This window comes from Staurois parvus, unplaced genomic scaffold (genome assembly GCF_062004578.1).
Source record: "Staurois parvus isolate SC_StPar_1 unplaced genomic scaffold, SC_StPar_1.0 ptg000636l, whole genome shotgun sequence".
Classification (NCBI taxonomy): domain Eukaryota; kingdom Metazoa; phylum Chordata; class Amphibia; order Anura; family Ranidae; genus Staurois; species Staurois parvus.
The window spans coordinates 9,700,597-9,717,906 of record NW_028318432.1 but is presented as its reverse complement, the minus strand read 5'-3'; the positions used below and the strand labels follow the sequence as shown (position 1 = coordinate 9,717,906).

Genomic DNA, 17,310 nt, shown 5'->3' with positions numbered 1-17,310 from the left:
ACCATTACCTGATCCTGTAGAATTCAGTAAAGCAGAATGGTAGGAACTATTCAAAGCAAGGCTACCTTAAAAGAGAAACCTAGTGCAGAACAAACTGCACTCCTGTGATCCATAGAAGTACAGCCAAAAGAGCTTTGGCTGTACTTCTCTTTTAAAGGCCAAATTCTTCGCAACTTCTGTTTTCAAGTTGTTGTAAAGGCTAAAGTTTTTTTTTTTAACCTTAATGCATTCTCTGCATTATGGTAAAAAACCTTCCAAGATTACCCCCCCTCCCCTCTGAACTCAATCCAGTGCTGTTCCTTAGAGCAGCCTCACTGCTCTCTCTCTCCTCACTGGCTCAGAGGCAGTAGTAGAAGTCAATGCCTCTTGCTGCTGTCAATCAAATCCAGCAGGGGCGAGGGGCAGTGCCTGCCATGCCTCTGTTTGTCTACAGACACACAGACCATGTCTTGCAAGCCCGCACGTCTGCCCACAAGTGCTTACTATGGGAGTAGGCACTGAATAGGAGGAGCCAAGAGTGATGGCGTTGGAGCCGAGAAGAGGAGTTTCAATACCTTTGCACAAAGCAGGTAAGTATAGCATGTTTGTTATTTTATTTAAAAAAAATATACTTAATAACACTTAATTTTGGGTGGTCACTGTTGGAGTAAATCAATGACTGCTTTTTTTGCTTTTTTAAAAGGAGCAAAATTTCCATGCCAAAGTCCCTTTTCCCTAATAGCAGTGGAAATTGAGAATCCAGCAATTGTCCATACGCTACACAATTTGCTTCAAAATGTTTTGAATTTTACCACCCATATATTCCTCCATTTGATCTCCAGAATAGGTTCAAAGTGATTGAAATGGTAGTAAAAAAGAATTGATGATTGTTTTGTGGCATATACTCAAATCTAAATAAAGACCTTTAAAGGATGCAGCTTATAACATGACATCACCACCACCAGGTTTAAAATGGCTTGTGTGGGTAATCTGCAAAGCAGTGTCACATTATGGTGTCCTTTTATGAAAAAGAGATCAGCGGCGATCCTGAGGATCATTGCTGATCTCAGATCATTAGTGGTTTAGGAAACAGAGATGATCAGCGGAGAACAAGTTCTCCGCTGATCATCTCAGCACACAGACTGTCAGTGTATAAAGGAGCGATGTCAGCCCTTCACTGGCGAACTGTGTTCTCCCTCCAGATTCCCCAGCCCAGAGGTGGAGAATCGGGGGAACTGCAAACGAAGCAGCGGTAATTTAACGCTGCTTAGTAAACAGTGTTTGACTGATCTCTTACTGTAATCTTGCAAGATTACAGTAACAGCAGCCGTTTTCTAGCGTTCAAAGCGTTTGTAGATCTGTGACGGGTGTCACTTTGGGTGGGGGGCCCATGGAACACAGCTTACTTTGGAAAGGTGGGGAGACCCCTGTCTCAGCTCCCCATATCCCTATTATGTGTAAGTCACCCTGTGCCTGTTAGGGGTACAGGGTGATATGTCCTAATATTGTGTGGCGGGTTATTCATTGTTTAATGTCATGTGGTTGTATCCCATTGTTCTATGGTGTGTCTTGCTTGGGAGCAAACTATTATGGGATGTATGTGTTTGTGTATTGGCTTGGTGGGAGGTGTCTGCTGATGTCTCTTGTTGCTAGATGTGGTTTTACCCCGCCCTGTGTCATTTTGCAGTGAGGGGGGATTGTTCCCTTGAATGTATATATCTTGTATCTGTGTTAAAATAAAGTAGTCTATTTCCTGGTTTTTCTTCAAGAGTGGTGTCCGTGTTCGGACAGGGAAGCGGGAGTCTAACGGAAATACCCTAGTGCAGTCGGGGTCCGGTTCCGTTACATTGGTGGCAAGCGGTGGGATTGTGCTTCCTGGCTGTGAACACTTCCAAACCTCCACCTGGATCCAAGGTTTGGATAACAGGAGAAGAGAGATACAGATACCACCCACAGCTATGGAAATCAAGGTCTTATGGTGGATGCAGCAAGTGCTGGCTTACTAAGACGATCCTGTTTCTGCACAGGACGAGCTTTGATGGAGGAATACGTCTGTCCAACAACTGGATGAGGGTTTGGAAGATGAAGCAGTCGGCTCATCCCTCCAATTACAGATCCCAAGATGTATGGATCTAATGGATTTTTCATTGGAGGATGTTATGGGTGATGAGTCACCTGCAGTCTGGGGCATCCAAACCTCCACTGGGATCCAAGGTTCGGATAGCAGGAGAGGAGAGATACAGGTACCGCCTGCAGCTATGGAAATGAAGGTCTTATGGTGGACGCAGCAAGTGCTGGCATACCTAGACGATCCTGTTTCTGCACGGGAGGGGCTTGGATAGTGGAATGCGTCTGTCCAACAACTGGATGAGGGTATGGAAGATGAAGCAGTCAGCTCATCCCTCCAATTACAGACCCCAGAATGTATGGATCTAATGGATTTTTCTCTGGAGGATGTTATGGGTGATGAGTCACCTGCCAAAGTGCTGGCAATGGGCCCAAGGGCCACCAGCCCGTGCCCTGGACATTTAGCCATTCCAGAGACTGGGTATTTGATAGACTTCTCTGTTGAGGAAAAAACATCTGGTGAGCCTCAAGCAGAAGAGCTGGCAACAGGGCTAAACATTACTGAGCTCTACCCTGTACCAACAGCAGCTTCAGTCTCCCTGAGAGAAGAGGCGGCCAGCCTTTCTCCTACACCACTGACAGAGACATGGGATTCCTGCCAGCAGCATCTTTGGAGGTAAAAGAAAGTTCTCCAGCTGAAGCACTGACAACCGGACAGAGAGTCCAGAACCTCTGCCACACACCTGTGGTAGTTTCAGAGGCCCAGGGGGAGAAGGGAGAGGAGGTTGTTGTCCTCCTTCCCCCACAGTCAGCCAGAGTAGAGGAAACTGTCTTCCCTCCCAAGTCAGGATCTGTGCACCAGGGGGACAGTGACAGAGGAATGCCATCCCAGCAGCAGATCTACAATCTGGGAGTGGAGGAAGCCGACCTTCCTCCCCTACGGTTAGCTGGAGCAGACGTGGGGTCCCCAGCAGAAGTGCTGGCAACAGGACAGAGCGTTGCTGGCCTCTGCCTAGCAACTACAGTCACCACTTGGATACCCCAGGGATGCTAGGCAGTCGGCCCAGATCCCCAACAAGTTAATGGAGTCAGCCCAGCCACCCTATCTTCTCTCCAGCGGCTGAGAGGACTTCAGGGAAAATGACCAGCCCGTATTTCTCCCCAGCGGCGGGTATGTTCTACGAAAGAGGCAGAGGTTGGCTGGCTGAGTAATGCTTTGTTTGGGACAATTTGTTTGGGGAACTGTGTGGGTGCTGGCATTGGGGACTAGAAGTACAGACTAACTTTGGAGTCCACCCGTCTGGGGTTTACTACTGCGTTAGTCTCCTGCTGAAAGTGGAGATATGTGACGGGAGTCACTTTGGGTGGGGGGCCCATGGAACACAGCTCACTTTGGAGAGGTGGGGAGACCCCTGTCTCAGCTCCCCATATCCCTATTATGTGTAAGTCACCCTGTGCCTGTTAGGGGTACAGGGTGATATATCCTAATATTGTGTGGCGGGTTGTTAATTGTTTAATGCCATGTGGTTGTATCCCATTGTTCTATGGTGTGTCTTGCTTGGGAACAAACTATTATGGGATGTATGTGTTTGTGTATTGGCTTGGTGTGGGGTGTCTGCTGATGTGTCTATTGTTGCTAGATGTGGTTTGCCCCGCCCTGTGTCATTATGCAGGGAGGGGTGATTGTTCCCTTGAATGTATATATCTTGTATCTGTGTTAAAATAAAGTAGTCTATTTCCTGGTTTTCCTTCAAGAGTGGTGTCCGTGGTCGGTGTTCGGACAGGGAAGCGGGAGTCTAACGGAAATACCCTAGTGCAGTCGGGGTCCGGTTCTGTTAAAAGATCGCTTTTCTCCTCATTCGGAGAAACGATCTACACCGCTTCATAAAAAGGCATTCAGGGGAGAACTGATCCTCTGAGAATGCCGGAGAACTGATAAAAGGACAACTTAATTGTGTATAATCAGAGGATGCTTGGTGGTAATGTGCCCCCATTCATAAAACAACCAGCACCTTATTTACTCCTAGTCACCCCCAAGGCTTTCTGAGCAGAGCCTACCAAGCACCTACATTTTGTGATTTCTCTATATTACCATCTTCAGGCTCATGTTGTACTATAAGAGTCATATGACCTGTGTTGACTGGCTTTTGTTTATGTCAAAACTGCTTCTCTTCCTATATACATCAGTGGGAATACAAAGGCAATTTATTCATGCGGCTTGGAAGGAGGTCAATGCAAGTCATTAGGATGCCAACTGCAGGTCAAATGTAGCTGTCAGTGAACTCTGAATGATCTCAGAAGTGTCTCAAACTGCTCACGAATGCAAGTGGAATGCACCTGGAAGCATGTTACATGAAACAAGCCCAACCTGGTATTTTCAGGGGTAAACATGTTGGACCTGCACAGAAGTTGTAATCCCCAGATGATACAAAATTTTTGCTGTAGGCTTTTTTTCATAGCCCTCTTGACCTAGATCAACCTCCTGTGCTATGGAAATGACTCCCTTTCAGCAGTCCACTCGAAGCTGTAGAGCAAGGCATTCTCATAATCAGGGGTGTTTTATATATATATATATATATATATATATATATATATATATTTTTTTTTTTTTTTAAAGTAGCTTCTCCTGGTTGATCAAGTGATACTAGGGGTAACTAAACACACTTCCTAACTCTGGACAGCAAGCTGCAGTACCATTTCCATTGGACTTGCCAGCTCTGCTGTCTGGGCCAAAGCTGTCACCTGGGCTTCCATGGATTCCTTCAGACCTCCTGACCTGGGTAGTGAGCAGTCAGTTAGCAATGGATATTTACTGAGAGAGAGAAAACTGATTTAAAACATTAGTGGGTAATCTACAGATCTCTGCATTCAAAGTGGTTGTGAACCCTTACATATACCCAGTGAAGTGACTGGCTTTAGGTGATACACAGAGATGAAACAAATCCTCCTGCTTAAGTTGTACATGTTTATCTACCGCTGTCTGCCCCCTACATTCATTCAAAATGCTGAATTTAAACAGATTCTTTCAGTTCTGAAAAGCAGGGGGCGAGGAGTAGAAGTTACACTCAGTGAGGAGAGTTCTGAGAGCTGATTGGAGGGAAGGGACACTTACCCTCCACACAGCTCACTGGAACAGAGCTGAGGCTATCAATTTACTGGAGGTCCCTTCCCTGTCACCATTTTTTTTTGTTTTTTGGTGTCAGGAAAACTTGTCAGAAGTGACTCATGCTGACAGCAGAGGAACAAGGTAGCAGAAACAATGACACTTGGTGCTCCTAAAAAGTACTCACTATAGAGTGATATGCTTTGTTCATATTTCATGTCTGAGGTTTACAACCACTTTAATAGAATGAAAAAACTAGAAAAAAAGGCAAGCATGTTAGAATGTGAAAGTCACAAACGTTTTTGAGGTTAAAATAGATAAAATAAAATATGAGCCTACTGAAAATACATTATACTTTCTTTTTAAGGAATATTGGGCACTCCAGGAGCTTAGCAAACATAGTAATTTCCCAGCATGGATTTCTGCATACCTGCAAAGACTGCAAAGGTAATAACTGCACATGATTGTAGTATGTTATATATACATATATACATATATACAATGCCTTGAGAGAGTATTCATACCCCTTAAAATTTTCCACATTTTGTCATGTTACAACCAAAAACATAAATCTATTTTATTGGGATTTTATGTGATAGACCAACACGAAGCGGCACGTAATTGTGAAGTGGAAGGAAAATGATAAATTGTTTTAAAATTTTTTTACAAATAAATATCTGAAAAGTGTGGCATGCATTTGTATTCAGCCCCCTTTACTCTGATACCCCAAACTAAAATCTAGTGGAATCAATTGCCTTCAGAAGTCACATAATTATTAAATAGAGTTCACCTGTGTGTAATTTAACCTCAGTATAAATAGAGCTGTTCTGTGAAGCCCTCAGAGGTTTGTTAGAGAACATTAGTGAACAAATAGCAAGGCCAAGGAACACACCAGACAGGTCAGGCATAAAGTTGTGGAGAAGTTCAAAGCTTGGGATATTTTTTATAAACTAACCCTGCTTTAAACATCTCATGGAGCACTGTTCAGTCCATCATCGGAAAATGGAAGTGTATGGCATAACTGCAAACCTACCAAGACATGGCCGTCCACCTAAACTGACAGGCCGGGCAAGGAGAGTATTAATCAGAGAAGCAGCCAAGAGTCCCATGGTAACTCTGGAGGCGCTGCAAAGATCCACAGCTCAGGTGGGAGAGTCTGTCCACAGGACAACTATTAGTCGTGCACTCCACAAATCTGGCCTTTATGAAAGAGTGGCAAGAAGAAGACCATTGTTGAAAGAAAGCCATAAGAAGTCCTGTTTGCAGTTTGCAAGAAGCCATGTGGGGAACACAGCAAACATGTGGAAGAAGGTGCTCTGGTCAGGTGAGACCAAAACTGAACTTTTTGGCCTAAAAACAAGACGCTATATGTGGTGGAAAACTAACACTGCACATCATTCTGAACACACCATCCCCACCGTGAAACGTGGTGGCAGCATCATGTTGTGGGGATGCTTTTCTTCAACAGGGACAGGAATGCTGGTCAGAGTTGATGGGAAGATGGATGGAGCCAAACAAAGGGCAATCTTAGAAGAAAACCTGTTAGTCTGCAAAGGACTTGAGACTGGGGCGGAGGTTCACCTTCCAGCAGGAAACAACCCTAAACATCCAGCCAAAGCTGTACTGGAATGGTTTAGAACAAAGCATATTCATGTGTTAGAATGGCCCAGTCAAAGTTCAGACCTAAATCCAATTAGGATTCTGCGATTTTGCAGAGAAGAATGGGCAAAAATGTCCCTCTCCAGATGTGGCAAAGCTGGTAGAGATATCCCCAAAAAGACTTGCAGCTTTAATTGCAGTGAAAGGTGGTTCTACAAAGTATTGATTCCGGGGGGCTGAATAGAAATGCACACCACACTTTTCACATATTTATTTGTAAAAACTTTTTGAAAACCATTTATCATATTCCTTCCACTTTTGTGTGCCACTTTTTGTTGGTCTATCACATAAAATCCCAATAAAATACCTTTACATTTTTGGCTGTAACATGACAAAATGGAGAAAATTTCAAGGGGTATGAATACTTTTTCAAGGCACTGTATATTTGTGTGTCTTCTGTGTATAAAGATAAGATGACGGGTATACAGGATGTTGAAGACTTGTGGCTTATGACATTAAAAACATACAGTTATGCTCAAAGGTTTACATACCCTGGCATAAACCATGATATTTTGGCATTGATACTGAAAATATGACTGATCATGCCAAAAAAACTGTATTCTTTTCCATCTTTGTAAAGTTCCATTATCTTGTTACGCAGGTCTTTTGACAGTTCTTTTCTACTTCCCATGGTTCAGCATTTAGCCTGCTCAGTGCATTCTTGTAAGAGCTAACAAACTCATTGACTATCTCTACACAGATACTAATTGCAATTTAAAAAGCCATTGTTGTGGGAAATTAACCTTTAATTGCCATTTGAACCTGTGTGCGTCACCTTGTGTGTGTCTGTACCAAGGCCAAACATTCCAGGGTATGCAAACTTTTGATCAGGGCTATTTGGGTGATTTCTGTTATCCCTATGATTTTAAAAAGGAGCCAAACAACTATTTGATAATAAATGGCTTCATAGGATCACTGTGCTTAAATAAAAGACAGTTTTATGGCATGAGCAGTCATATTTTCAATATCAAAGCCAAAATTTCACGATTTCTGCCAGGGTATGCAAACTTTTGAGCACAACTGTATGTTGTAAATCTCTGCCTCTGATAGAAACAGATAAGTAAACAAAATATTTGTAGTTCGTGTCCATTTAATCAGATGTTTGTAATGCAATAGAGTAAGTGTGTATGCAGATGAACTGCAGATCATATAGTGATGGTATTTAAATGATTGCAGAAATGAAAAAGTATGTGCAAAAATGCCCTCGTCTGTATTGTTATTAACGTAATAGAGTGTGACGCGAGCAGGGACTGCGTTTCTCCAAATACAACCAGATGCTCTCCAGATCTGCTACATCAGTAGCTGACATGGTCATGACACGACGTGTACCATGCACTTTATTGTACTGTATAGCTGGACAGATATTTAACATGGCACATGTGTTTCAGGGTAATGTGTGGATTGGTATGTTTAAACTGTCCCTATAGACGATAGCCTGCAGGCAGTCAACGTCCAGGATTAATGGGTAGACAAGCAGAAGCTACTGTAGGGTTTTTCATTAGCTTTTTAGAATGGAGCTACAGTATGTGTATGTTTTCTGCAGTGTCTTTATCAGGCTGTACATAAAACTACACCGATGATCCTTAACATTATGAACACTCACAGGTAAAGTGAATAACATTGATTATCGCATTACAATGGCATCTGAACATGGGTGGGATATGTTAAGCAGCAAATGAACATATGCCTGTAGTTGAAGAAGTTGAAGCAGAAAAAGTGGTCAAGCGTAAGAATTTCAGTGACTTTGACAAGGCCCAAACTGTAATTGCTAGATGATTGGGTCAGAACAACTTCACATCTGCAGCTCTTGTTAGCTGTCCCATATCTGCTGTGGGTCAGGACCTGGCAAAAGTGGATAGGTAAACCAATGAACTGGTGATAGTCATGGGCAGTCAAGGCTCACTGATGCATGTGGGGAGCATAGGATGTCCGGTGTAGTTCAATCCAATTAAAAAAGAGCTACTGTAGGTCAAATTGCTGAAACCGTTAATGCTGGTTCTGAAAGAAAGGTGTCAGAACACCAGTGCATCACCGTTTGTTGCATATGGAGATGTATAACAGCAGACTAGTCAGGAGACAAATGCTGACCCGTGTCCACAGCCAAAGCTTCTACAATGGGATGTGAGCATTAGAATTCAACCACAGAGCAATAGACAAAGTTGGCCTGGTCTGATGAATTCAAGAATGGTTTGAGGAACACAACAATGAGTTTTAGACGTTGACGTGGCCCTAATTCTATAGCTCTAAGTCAAATCAAGCATTTGTGGGATGTTCTGGAAAAACAGTTCCTATCTATGGAGGCCCTACCTCCCAATTCCGAGAGAGAGAGAGAGAGAGAGAGAGAGAGAGAGAGAGAGAGAGAGAGAGAGTGTACAGTAGGGGGTTGAGCAGCTACATGGCACATGAGGGTCAATACTTAAAGCAGAGCTCCACCCAAAAGGGGAAATTCTGCTTTAAGCCTTTGTCCTCCGCTACCCATCAAGGATTGGCACCTTTGGGGAGCGGGAGCGAGTACCTGAATTTGACAGGTACCCGCTCCCACTTCCGCTGCGATCGCCTAGGCAATCGGAAGCAGAAGTTGTTCTCCCTCCCCGTAGTCTTCTGGGAAATGTGACAGGTCACAGAAGACTACGAGGCCATTCCCAAAGTGCAGAGCTTCTCGCGCATGCGCAGTGAGCACCCGGCTGTGAAGCCACAAGCTGTCACAGCTGGGTGCCCACACTGAAGATGCCAGGGAGAGAAGACAACCGGTGAAACCAGCGGTGGTGAGGACACCGCTGGACTGAGGGATGGGTAAGTGGCTGTATTTTAAAAGTCAGCAGCTACAGTTTTTGTAGCTGCTGACTTTTATTTTTTTTTTTTCAGGTGGAACTCCGCTTTAAGAATGTAAAGTTATGCACTTGTGTGCTAAAAATACACATGCAAAATAGACATTAGGAGGAGCTTCTCTGGGGGAATACTTGGTGGAAAAGGATTAAGGGTTCCTTGTAGATCACAGATTTAGCATGCAATGTCAAGCTGCAGTTAACAAAGCAAGCAGAATACTATCATGAACTACAGTGAACATAAAGGGTAAAATTTAATTTAAAAAAAAATAAACATATCATACTTACCTTCTCTGGGTAATTGTTTTGCACACAGCAGCCCTGATCCTCCTTTTCTTGGGTCCCCCACTGGTGCTCCTGGCTCCTTCCTTCACCGAGTGCTGCCATAGCAAGCCACTTGCTATGAGAGTACTTGTGCATGCTCACTCCCGAGCTGGCTCTGTGTGTACAAAAGACACACAGAGTGTGGCGTGTTCCCACTCCCCACTCTGTGCTTACTGGCTGTGATTGACAGCAGCAGGAGCCAATGGCTCCCATTGCTGTGTCTGAGTCAATGAGGAGAGGAGGAAGCGAGAGACTCTACTCTCGTGCACATCGCTGGATTGAGATCGGAATCAGGTAAGTATGAGGGGGGTCTGGGAGAGCTGCTTGCGCAAGGTATTTTACCTTAATGCATGAAATGCATTAAGGTAAAAAGCCTTCTGCCTTTAGAACCACTATAAAAAGGACATACATTCGAAAGATAAATTGATAAATACTGGTTCAGCATAACTTGAACATGCAGTCTCCAATCCTCAGGAAAGACAATGTTGAATTAGAAAAAGTAGTCCTCAAAGTAGAACTAAAGACAGAGGGAATATCATTATAATGTACAAATACACTCACTAGCCAGTACACCTGTTCAACTGCTTGGTAACACAAATTACTAATCAGTCAATCACATGGCAGCAACTCGATACATTTAGGCATCTAGACGTGGTGAAGACAACTTGTTCAAACGGAGTAACAGAATGGGGAAGAAAGGGGATTTAAGTGACTTTGAACATGGCATGGTTGTTGGTGCCAGACAGGCTGGTCTGAGTATTTCAAAAACTGCTGATCTACTGGGATTTTCACGCACAACCATCTCTAGGATTTACAGAGAATGGTCAGAAAAAGCAAAACTATCCAGTGAGTGGCAGTTGCGTGAATAAAATGCCTTGTTGATGTCAGAGGTCAGAGTAGAATGGGCAGACTGGTTCGAGATGATAGAAAGGCAACAGTAACTCACATAACCACTCGTTACAACCAAGGTATGGAGAATACCATCTCTGAATGCACAACACGTCAAACCTTGAAGCAGATGGGCTACAGCAGCAGAAGACCACACCAGGTGCCACTCCTGTCAGTTAGGAGCAGGAAACAGAGGCTACAATTTGTACAGGCTCACCAAAATTGGACAATAGAAAATTGGAAAAAATGTTGCCTGGTCTGATGAGTTTTGATTTCAATTGCGACATTCAGATGGTAGGGTCAGAATTTGGCATAAACAACATGAAAGCATGGATCCATCCTGCCTTGTATCAATGGTTCAAGCTGGTGGTGTAATGGTGTGGGGGATATTTTCTTGGCACACTTTGGACCCCTTAGTACCCACTGAGCATCGTTTACGTGCCATGGCCTACCTGAGTATTGTTGCTGACCATGTCCATCCCTTTATGACTACAGTGTGCCCATCTTCTGATGGTTCCTTCCAGCAGGATAATGTACCATGTCACAAAGCTCAGATCACCTCACACTGGTTTCTTGAACATGACAATGAGTTCACTGTACTCCAGTGGCCTCCACAGTCACCAGATCTCTATCCAATGGAGCACCTTTGGGATGTGGTGGAATGGGAGGTTCGCCTCATGGATGTGCAGCCGACAACTCTGCAGCAACTGCGTGATGCTATCATGTCAATATGAACCTGGATCTCTGAGGAATGTTTCCAACACCTTGTTGAATCTATTCCATGAAGAATGAAGGCAGTTCTGAAGGCAAAAGGGGGTCCAACTAGCAAGGTGTGTCTAATAGTGGCCGGAGAGTGTATATCAAACTAGAATAACTGTTATAAACTGTTTACTTTAAAGGATAAGTTCACCTTTGGAACATGTTACATGTTCCAGCGGTATTTAAGGTTCCAGCTCCTGCCTCCTCTCCCCCTGATCGCCCCTCCCTGTGACACGAGCAGGGCCCTCCTAACTTTCTTGTCTAGAATTGTATTATAACTGTACTGTCTCTTTATATATTGTATGTTCTGTGCAAACTTGGAACTGTACAAATAAATAATGTATTATAATAGAAATAATAATGGCACATAATGAGTTACAAAGGTAAGTAAAACTCTCGGTGTATACTACATAGTGGTACTTTAGTTTTCAGCCTCGTAGTTTTGGATGTTTAAGATTAAAGGAAAAACTAAAAATTCAGACATTCCTCTAAGAGGATTATTTAAAATAAAGAGCGGATTTTGCTATCTACAGGACACAGCAGTTTTTTTTCCTCTGCGTTATTTCTACATTTCACAAATAATTCATTAAATCCAGAGAACACTCCATGATAAAAGAGGTCAGTCACATGATTTTGACAGGTCATGCGAGCGGGATTTGCTCCCTCTTTGTTTGATTTGGAAAAGCATATATCGCCAGCACAGCATGGATCTACAAAATAGCATTGAAATTTTATTAAAGCGATCATCACATCAGAATTGTGATGTTTCGGGGACATGCAGGACCCCTTCATCAGGCATTGTTTGCTTTGGAACAACTAAAGCGCAAAGCACATTTATTCGGCACAGCATTATTTATTTATTTATTTCAGGTACTTATATAGCGCCATCAGTTTACGCAGAGCTTTACATATATATTGTACATTCACATAAGTCCCTAACCCTCAAGGGGTGTACAATCTAAGGTCCCTAACTTACATTCATATACAAGGGCCAATTTTTAGACAGGATCCAATGAACCTACCAGCATGTCTTTGGAGTGTGGGAGGAAACCGGAGTACCCGGAGGAAACCCATGCAGGCACAGGGAGAACATGCAAACTCCAGGCAGGTGGTGCCGTGGCTGGGATTTGAACCAACGACCCTAGTACTGCCAGGGGGAAGTGCTAACCATTTAGCCACTGTGCTGCCCACAGCATTGTGATTTATAAAATGTTTTATCATTTATTTACTTTTTTTTTTAAATATAAAGCAGCCACAGTGCTGTTTTGTAAATCTGCTAATTGCCACTAAAATTCAAAGTATCCTAACACTAAACGTGATCCACCCTTTAAGCGAACGCATAACACTGAACCTAGTTCATGAAACAAGCATTTAGACTAAACTAAGTATAGGCAGTCCAAACTGATCATATGCCCCAAACATATAGGGTGTTAAAACTGCTGCGAATATCAACATTTCCTGTAACAGTTAAAGCGGAGTTCCACAGTGCTGACTTTTAAAAAACAGCCACTCACCTATCCCATGATCCCGCGTTGCCCCCACCGCTGCCCGTTTCACCAGCCGTCCTGTATTATTCCAGGCGCCGGCATCTTCAGTGTGGGCACCCAGCTGTGACAGCTTGTGGCTTCACAGCCGGGTGCCCACTGCGCATGCGCGAGTAGCGCTGCGCTTCCTGAATGGCCCCGTAGTCTTCTGGAACCTGTCATGTGTCTCACAAGAGGAGGGAGGGTAGGAGGACAACTTCAACTTCCGATCATCGTCAAATTCGGGTACCCATTCCCCCCCGCTCCCCAAAGGTGCCAATCCTTAATGGGGAGCGGGAGACCAATCTTTAAAGCGGAACTTCCTCTTTTGGAACTTTCCTCCACCTCTTTTGGGTGGAACTCCGCTTTAAGTTTGGGACCTACCCAATACCACCTCCTGAGCCTCTGTCATGGCCATTTCAAGATAGAATTTAAGAAGGTGGAGAAAGGGGGCAGCAAGGCTTTAATGTTTTTTTCTTTCTTTTCTTCATTTTAGGAATCCAGAAGAATACAATGCTAAAAGAAGAGTACAGATGATGAGTAAGACTTTGTTCACATAGGTAGCACTCTCCAATGCCCGCTGAACAGTAGTGTAAGGATGCTGCACACCTACAGCTCAATGTAAAATAAAAGTGAGAAACTACTTCAGATATGGCTCCTCCTAGGCCACAGCACAGATGTGTTGCACCCTGGGGCAAAGCGTGCAGAGGACGTGGCCTAGGAGGAGCCGAAGCTGAAGCTGTTTCTCACTATTATTTTACATTGAGCTGTGGTATGCGGTGTCCTCACACTACATGGACAGCATTCCTCCTGGATGAGAATTCTGAATGCCAACACCCTTTCAAGTAGTGGATCACCGGAATGGTAACATCCAACGCCAAACTATAAATGGTCACAGTGAGCCTTGCTGAATAGTGATCCATAGTAGAATGCTTTTTAGAGGGCGATAGAAAAAAGTGATGAGGTGATCTTGCCACTTTCTGCATACAGGGATTTTCTACTAAAATACAGCAATGCAGGCCTTTAGCGAATAGTTGTAAGCCCCATTACCTTGCATTGGACATGTTTGGTAGCAATACTATCTGCCATACTTGACATGATATGTAATTTTTGCTACACTATGACACAAAGCTTTGTGGCCTAAGCAATATATACTACCCCCTCCAGCTGCCATTGCACGGTTTAGGTGAGTGCTTGGGGGGGGGGGTAAAAACACAGATCAACTACCTGTTTTCATTGTGCATACTATTAGAAAAAGTTATATTTTATTTAAAAAGCATTTATTGAGTTATCAGAGAGTTATAATACAGGGCATAGGAATGCAAGGGACGCATAGCGCTGTTAGGCAAGAAAATGACAAAATATAGAAATAAACAGGTTAGCATAAGGAATATTTTAGATGGAATGATGGAAGGCAGATTTCTTTTACAGAGACTAACCCTAGATACATCCTGCGCAACTGGATGGCAGAATCAGCAGTTCGCAAGGCAGAGGGGAATGACTTTACAGAGGTGAGTTTGATATTTAATTGCTGCAATATGGAAACCAAAATAAGGAAAAGCAAAGCTGTAGCTTGTAGCAACCAGTCAGGCCAACTGTTTGTTAATCAAATCGTTTTAATGTTGGGGCAGGCACAAAGAAAATGTAAAATAATGATTAGCTTAGCAAACATTGAACCAGAAGCTGGGAATTTATTTTTATTTTATTTATTTCAGGTACTTATATAGCGCTATCAATTTACGCAGCGCTTTACATATATATTGTACATTCACATTAGTCTCTAACCCTCAAGGGGTGTACAATCTAAGGTCCCTAACTCACATTCATACATACACATACTAGGGACAATTTAGACAGGAACAAATTAACCTATCAACATGTCTTTGGAGTGTGGGAGGAAACCGGAGTACCTGGAGGAAACCCACGCAGGCACAGGGGGAACATTTACTAACATTTATAGGTAATGTTGATCCAGGGACTATCCGATTGCCTCTCGGGGGATCAGGAAGGAATTTTATTTCCCTGCAGGAGTAAATTGGATCATGCTTTGCTGTTTTTTTTTGCCTTCCTCTGGATCAACTGTGGGTATAGGATTATAACTTTTTTTTTGTTGTAAATGGTTGAACTGGATGGACTATGGTCTTTTTTTCAGCCAGACTAACTATCTAACTATGTAACATGCAAACTCCTGGCAGGAGGTGCCATGGCTGGGATTTGAACCAACAACCCTAGTACTGCTTACTCTACTTAAGTACAAAAAAAGTTCTACTGGCAAGTAATGCATCTAAATTATTTAGATCATAAAGTTATTGTCAAGTTAACAGACACATGCTGACACTGCTGAATTTGATCTGGGAATGTAGATTTCAATTACCTTTGGCCATGAAGAGGTTAAAGGCTAAGTTCACCTTTTAGGACATGTTTGTAATATGTTTCAGTACAGCACCCCCCACCCCCCTTTACAGCGGGCTGGGATTCCTCTCCCCCTGCATCCACTGTCTCGCCTACACATCTGTGTCATTTATTCACAGTGAACTGTGAATGAAGAAACCACAAGTCTCCTCTGCCACCATGAAAGGCAGCTTGTAACTCTGAATGAACTACAAGCACGCTGATCAGCACCCTCCGCTGATCAGCACCCTCATAGTCCATTCATACTTCAAGCTCCTGCACCCTTCAGCTTTCTGTCTGTACCTCTCTATGGGCTTTCAGTGAGAAAGCTGGAGGGTGCAGGAGGCTGACATTGCACCTGCGATCCACTGCAATGCTTTGCAGGCTTCTGTAAATAATATACCGGTAATAAATGCACATTTTTTTCCATCAAAAATATGTGCATTTATTATTTTTTTTCTAAGAGGTGAACTTATCCTTTAAACAGAGTCATGAATGTGTTGGCATGCCTGTGAATATCAGCTGTTTGACAGTCCACCCCAAAAATATTTGTAGAAATTTTCAGAGAAGGCATTTATGACTTTATCAAACAGTCCTGCTGGGTTGCCTAGTAATTTGTTACAGAATGAGTATTGATTTGTACCACACATACTGCAGACTATAAAATCCATACACTGTTAAGGAATAATCTTGTTGATAGACCTGCAGGATATATATATATATATATATATATACACACACAGTCTATGTGGGCTGCAAAATACTAATTATACATCAAGCTGTGTTTGAAGAGAATACCATCATTTAAAAAATACATTTTTCACACAATACCTGATCACGCTGCAAAGAATGTGATGTATACAATATAGACATTGATGGGTCTATTTTTACAGTTTGAAGTTTGCCCTTTTTTGTTGTGACAGCTAATAATTACCTAGGAGTATAGTATTACTCATTGATGCACAATTTTGTATTGTGTGGGTTAAAAAAAAGACTATTTTCGATAAGTCATATACAAGATTTACTTTATGTTGGATGTGTATCTTCATCTCCAAAGAGGAGTAAAATACCTGCAGGATCTTTTCTACTACCTCTGGTGGTCATTACTAGTAGTAGTTATTGCTTACCATGACGCTCAGGTACTATTTGTCATGTTAATTCAATAAAAATTTAAATTTTTAACAGAGTCCGGTTCATAAGTTAATAACAAGCCCTTGGAAACAGTCAATGCAGAAAAGGAAACCAGGATTAGGACGAATTAAAAGCCCAACTCCAATCATCACCTTTTATTTTGTTAAGGATAGAGTTGGGAACATTTTTATTACGGTCTCTGTTTCTATTCGGAAACCTCACTTCCTGTCAGAAATGATGGGAAAGCTCTCCAGTGGGGATACAAAAAGAACATGTTTTTAGTGGAGTGGAGAAAAATTAGAACGTCTGACAATAATTTTATTTCGGTTCATGCCTTTTTATCTCTGAGACAATCATTCCCCCCACATCAGAGCTACAGGGGCAGGTTGAAAGGGGAAAATCCCCAATAGGGGGTGGGGGGTGTTGGGGGTGTCAAACTTTTTCATTCTTTCCCACTCTATCCAAAACTAAAAAAAAAAAGTTTAGCTGGAGTAAGGTGTCCAGCATCCCAGTTTGAAATGTGAATCCTGTATTCTGGCCATAGTGTTTGACCCTGGGCTACACTGTCAGCCGCTGTGCCTTTTCCTATATACCAACTTTGTTTAGTAAATACCAGCCAGCCTTAAAAATGAATGACAGGGCAAAACAAAAAATATTCAGT

At 42.8% G+C, this 17,310-nt stretch overlaps 1 protein-coding gene across 1 annotated transcript in view; it reads left to right on the top strand.

Moving 5' to 3' along the window:
- The window catches only part of LOC149449139 (uncharacterized), a 91,198-nt gene that overhangs the window by 67,215 nt on the left and 6,673 nt on the right, over window positions 1-17,310 (top strand). Inside the window, exons 17-19 of the mRNA XM_089693787.1 lie at window positions 5,517-5,596; window positions 13,624-13,667; window positions 14,559-14,638. Of these exons, the coding sequence (XP_089549913.1) occupies window positions 5,517-5,596; window positions 13,624-13,667; window positions 14,559-14,638 (204 nt within the window). The remainder of the gene's footprint in view (window positions 1-5,516; window positions 5,597-13,623; window positions 13,668-14,558; window positions 14,639-17,310) is intronic.